Here is a 6,056-nt window from a genome sequence, read left to right on the forward strand (position 1 = left end):
CTAAATCTATCATCTACTAGTTGATGCCATCTGAGATGTTCCAGATTAATGATTTTCACCGCGACAACGACGGCAAGAATCAAATACAGACAACCTAAGCATCAGATATTCGACATACCTCATCGAAGCTGCTGTTCATTGCTATTCAGCCGCGCCATCAATACATCTTTCAGATTCAAACCATTCTCGATTCCTCTGCGCAGCCTCTGATCTTATTCCTCGTATCATCAAGCCACGCATGCACGAGTGTCCCCCGGGTATCATCTCCTGGTCCAAACAGCGCAGTCACGCTCGCATCCGGGAGAGGAAGCGCTAGCGGTATCGGTCACAAGCACAGCAAATCTCGAGGGACAATGAGCGGAAGCCACTAAACGTCAGCCACGTAACGCAGTATTCTAGTTCCATTGCAATTTGCTGTACTTGGGCTGCCAGTAAATGATATATCATAACAACATTATCGTGAGCATTTATCCCTGCCTGATGATCCCTGCTGATCCATATTGCAACACTTGAATATGCCTGCCAGGCAGGTGACCGTAATTTTGCGACACAGCCGTCGGTTGTGAGTACTTATATTGCAAAATAACACACAACGAGAAGCGCGCTGCACGACTTCAAAGTTTACTTGCTGCTTTGTACGCACCTGATGAGTCAAGCCACTATTACTGCTTTGTACCTCGACGCTGGCATTCAGGCATCCAAGGTGTGCAACATGCAAAGTTTTCGATACGTCTCAAGGTCTCTAATTCACTCCTGATTCACCAAGTACATCAATGGTTTGTAGTCTTATCATTAGTTTGTCGAGTGCCGTCTCTGACTAGAATAACCAAGTCGGAACGTTTGCAGTTTTAGTGAGTGCCTTCACTGACTCAATTCTCGCGGGTTATGTGATGCTAATGCACCTACCTAGATTTTTGACTACTGCATTACTCTAGAGGCAGAGGTGTGTTTGGGTGGGCATATCACAGAATCTTTCAATGACCATCCCGAAAGTCGCAGTGGGTATGGCATCGAAAATGGACGTTCGTGAGATTTATATTCACTATATCGCGATACCTGCCATTTGTTGGCATCGGGATGACATTCATAGGTAAGCTATGTGTGTTTATCACTCGCTTTTTGCGACAATTGCTCATGGCCGATGGATAGCTGCGCTTCGAACACAATACTATCCTGGTGAAAGTGTGAGTGATGAAACCCCTTACACGCGCAAATGTTCATAACAAAGCTGTATAGTGCATTAGATTCAGTAAAGCGTCTACTGGTTAGCATGCACAACATACTGCTGTGCGTTGATATACTCACCTATTCTTTACTCAGTGTTGCACATTATCTGCATTCTAGCCGCAGAAGGTATGTCACGTCATGAATGAGCCACCAAATCTGACATCTTCTTGTCTAGGATTGCTAATAACGAGGATTTACGCTTCCTGGAAAAGTAAGTGTTTACTCACATTCCTCGTAGTTTTTCCCGTAGTAAGTTTTTTATTCTCCTTAAACAGCAAAGACCTGATGTCCAATTCGACAACCAGGTTTGTTCCGTCGGCTCTTATATCTTCTCGGGCACTTCTCTGGTAGCGAACCTTCCAAACTTTAACACTAACATACGTTAGTCATGTGGTCGTTTATTTCCGCGATTGTGATACTCATGGTGTACAGCGAATCCGGCCAACTGTCTTTTCATATCTGGGAGAACCGATGTCTTCGAGTATGCTACTTTGATGCTCTACGAATTGGGTCAGTAGTTTTGTCTCGTCTTCCAATTCCCAAACTCACGCGTGATTCAGTCCTCCTTTGCCTGATGTCGTTCATCAGATCCAGATGGTACAAAGATATTAGTATTGTCGGATCGTTGCAAAAAACGTTTTTCGATGATTCAGTGAGATATATGATTTGCATCATGAGTAGGATGATTCTGTTCGTCCAATCTGACCCGCGTGCTGACTTGTTTTCCTTTATCAAGTCATGACTTCGTTCACTATCATTCTGACTATGAGTCCTCCGGTACGTTATAGTATGCCTGGCTTCACTTCCATGCACTTATCGTTGAGCACACTGGCAGATCACATGGGTTGCTATCACAGACTCGTGAGTCCAATAATCATGGTTAATGAGATATGCACCACCAACTGATCATGTATCACATTTCTAGTCCACAGATCGTCATCCACAGCGTCCTCGCCTCTCGGATACTTTTCAACCTACGAGAAAGTGAAGAACGTTCGCGAAATCATACAACACTGGCAGAAATATCTGACATGCAGTGTGAAGAAGGCCAGCTTTCAACATCGAGGTCTGAGGCTTAATGAATATCGTGTTAGTGCAGTGCTGGTATCACTGCATATGTATCCCATGATGTAACATACTAATTGACTTGCGAACTATGGTATTTATTTGTTTGCTTGGGGCATCACTTCTGGCACCTCAAACGGTGTGGGCAAGTATTGAGTCGCGGTCCACTCGGGTACCTAAGATGTAGCGTTGAAACCAACCTGGGGGTGAAGAAGTCGTGGCAATGAAGCACGATCTCTGCTATTGACGGCATGGTAGTAAAATGCCTCTGCAGTAGTGTTGCCGCGAATTGAACCGAATCGAAACGAGGTGGGAGTTCGTCATGACTTCGATGGTCGAGGTGGAACGAACCGAAGTGTAATGAATTCGGCTCAAAGCTTCAGCCAATGAAAAGTTTGCTAGATTCTACTGTAAAGTTCAGTAGATATGAAATGGTTATATTTCATTCCATGTTATCGTGGTCGAATATATGGCACGGACATGCGCAAATCAAGTTTCTTCACTAATCTCCTCTCAAGATCATCACGGGCATGACAGGATATGTCGGTGGGCCAAGTCGTTGGTTACATCGGTTGCATTGACTGTTTTTGCATCGCTGAGAGGCAGCATTAAACGAGACAGAGACAGGAAGGAACGACTGCATGCCTTGTCAATGTGTCAAGTGAACGAGTAGATGGTTACCGGTCAAAGTAAACAGTTGTTTCCGAAGTTGACATGCATCATCATATTATGTCTGTGCCACGAGGCTTTCAACGTTCAATCAATCAAGATCAAAGTCACTCGTACATCATATTTTCTAGACAATACCATATTGAATGGTTCTTCTATCCAAGGACTTCTGTTGCCCAAGCAGCAGTCGAGACTGCAGGAGCGACCATATTGACCAAATAGTAAGCAACAAACAACTTATTGTGCCATTAACCTCAGCACCAATGCGAAACCAGAAACATGACTCACTGTCCCGGTGTGCCACTGAGGCAATCACGCACCTGAAAGCATGATTACCCGCCCAAAACTTCGCCTGGGGTTTCCAGCTCCCAGGCCATCGGACTCATGACTAATTATTATTGCAGTACACACCAACGATCTATCAGAATTACAAGGGGTAAGAAATGAATATTAATGTATCTAGGATGCAAAGCAAACCACTCACATCTATAAGCGTCAAACTACAATCGCCATTGCAGCAATCGGCGTTGTCGTTGCAAGAGGCGCCTGGAATCTTGCACTTTTTCTTGCCACTGACAGACATAGATGCTGTCAAAACAGCAATGACGAAGAGGAAGGAGAAACGCATTGTGTGTGCAAGGTTATACGAGATTCAATGAGAATATTTCTGAGGTGAGGAGACGTTGAAGACGGCTTGCTTTTATATCCTGAACATCGTGTTGTGGGCAGGACTCGGACGTTCCGTTAATGGGCTGGCAGAATTGTTGCGCCTGGCAGAACTTCACGGCGAGAATGTAGGCAGAACATAGTGGCAGAACCTCACGGCGAGAATGTAGGCAGAACATAGTGGCAGAACCTCACGGCGAGAATGTACGTACAAGAATATGCAAACTTTACAGAAATGCAACCTGAGGCCTGAGTGACGGCAATATTGCCGAGAATCCCGGCTAATGTGGAATGTAAACACTTACCGAGACAATTGACAGGATTGTTCGTGTCATCTGCGAGTGGGAGACGGACCTGTCCATCGAGCCAGTAACATATTGGATGAACGACGCGAAGATCTGCCCTAGAAGTAGATCGAAGAAGCACGACTCAGAGCAAACTCGGAGCTGAGCGAATCCCGAGTGCACGGCGACAACTACCATTGTTGATTTCCTGGGGCTAGAAGAATTACTCATTGAGGTGGCCGGACATCTTGCGCTGAAAGCAGTTCTCTAATAAAATCTAATCGTCAGTGATCCGATTAACATGAAATTTCATGTTAGACACTCATTCCATGACAAACGGAATGTCGGTCGTAGGTTACTCTAACATATAGCGGATAATAGCATGACCGATCGGTAACCATCAACCGAACAAAGCAACCAGCATTGCGCGGACGACACAACTTTTTCTTTCTGAATTACCATTGAGGCTCTATGGAGGAAGATTCCCCGGAATGATCAACTTGAATTTCTCCTGTTCTCGACTGGAACCATATGTAGGCAAAGCACGAGTCTAGCGCTCTAGCAAAATTCAACTGGGAGCCCTAGGTGTAAATGTCAGAATTCAGCGTGATATATCTCATATGTACTGATTGATATCACATTACAATGAACTTCTCCAGGCAAGTGTGACGAGTAGTGTATAAAACATGCTACACGGATGCGAAGCATAATTTGATGGGGGTAGCCTAAATTAATGAAATTATGAATCAGGCGCAAAGATGAAAGTAGTGATCCCTGTGCCGCACAGGTCTCTACTAATGGAGATTGCTTTGTTGAACGGATATACAGCACAAGAAACAAATCCACCATGGTCCATGAGGGGTTCTCAAGCGAGACGTGACTGTGAGCCTGTGGCACTCGCTGTGGTAAGAGCAAGAGCAGGAAGTGTCGGGGATGTGGAGGCAACAGGAGTTTGCGATGACGATGTATGCAAACATGGAATAGTTGTCCTCTTGCTGCAGTATTAATAACCATCGGCATGTGGGGGAGATGCACAGCAGAGAAAGAGTACAAAACGAGCTCGCCATGGAAGGGGTGATGACTGCGCGCTTGCTGCACCTGGCACAGTAGTATTAGTATCAGTAACGGGTGGTGTTGTGGACACTGATGCTGCAGCAGGTTTAGTTTGCGAAGATGACGCTTGTGTTTGGTCTTGCGATTGAACTTGCTGCTGCTGTGCGTGTTCCGCCCATCGAGGAGATGCACAGCAAAGAAATAGCACAACACGAGCCCACCATGGGCGTTTCGCGATGATGATAGTGGGAGGTGACTGTACGATTGCTGTACCCGTCGTGGAAGCAGCAGGAGCAGGTGTCGTGGACGTCGAGGCAACAGGAGCTTGCGATGTCGATGCCTGGGCTTGGTGTTGCGGCTTCTGCGCTGATTTCTGCTTGCCTGGTTGGCGCCGCCGAGCAACAAACAATGCCTGCACAGAAATCGTTAAACTTCGGTGATTGGAAACACAGGTCAATGAGGCATACCTGTTTGTCTCGTACTGCAGCAACTTCGATAGTGCGAGGACCGCGACGAGGTAAGAGTGTCCGCCTTTGGCGTTGCTGTAGTTCTGTTGCCTCGATAGTGTTGGGGTGGGGGCGGCGAATGAGAGACGAAAGGCGGGAGATGAGCGCACTTGGACTGCTAAAAGAGGGTACGAGAGCGCCGCCGCCGCGAGCAGAGGAACGGGGATTATGCGTCATGGTGAACTAAGAGCAAAGGGTCAGAACAAGAGTTGGGTGAAAAAGGCTGACGACGCACATGAACGTCGTCTCGCGCATCATCGAAAAAGAGTGGCGGCAGTTCATCATTGGCCTGTGTGGCATCTCCCTAGAATGCCGATATTACACTCTCGAAATGTTTGAGAAACATGTCACGTACTTCCATTAACAATGTTTCAGCTGCGACCTGCGAGTAGGATATTAGCGTAGTTGATATGATACCGCAAAGACCTGAGATTTACATTTGCATCAGGAATGGATAGGAGGTCTTCAAGGCCAGCTTTCTTGAGGATGGCATGGATGTCCCACACGTACACCTTTGTATCATGGCAACCAGTGACTAGCAGCTTGCCATCAGCGGAAAATGCTGCGCAGTCCACACCCCCTTCGT

At 46.4% G+C, this 6,056-nt stretch overlaps 1 protein-coding gene across 1 annotated transcript; it reads left to right on the forward strand.

Annotated features, from left to right (window-relative positions):
• Nucleotides 1–646: 646 nt before the first annotated feature.
• On the forward strand, nt 647–2,306 carry EDB91DRAFT_1254020 (uncharacterized protein; the record flags this gene model as incomplete). The annotated part of the gene is made up of 16 exons (XM_041323740.1): nt 647–703; nt 767–776; nt 832–851; nt 911–943; nt 994–1,090; nt 1,150–1,184; nt 1,237–1,264; nt 1,321–1,353; nt 1,403–1,438; nt 1,466–1,476; nt 1,533–1,608; nt 1,660–1,737; nt 1,788–1,904; nt 1,964–2,004; nt 2,063–2,088; nt 2,153–2,306. 16 exons carry the CDS (start codon nt 647–649, stop codon nt 2,304–2,306), a joined length of 852 nt encoding a protein of 283 aa, XP_041171621.1.
• Between the last annotated feature and the right edge of the window lie 3,750 nt (nt 2,307–6,056).

This window comes from Suillus paluster (assembly GCF_016628075.1).
Source record: "Suillus paluster strain FC165 chromosome Unknown EDB91scaffold_98, whole genome shotgun sequence".
Classification (NCBI taxonomy): domain Eukaryota; kingdom Fungi; phylum Basidiomycota; class Agaricomycetes; order Boletales; family Suillaceae; genus Suillus; species Suillus paluster.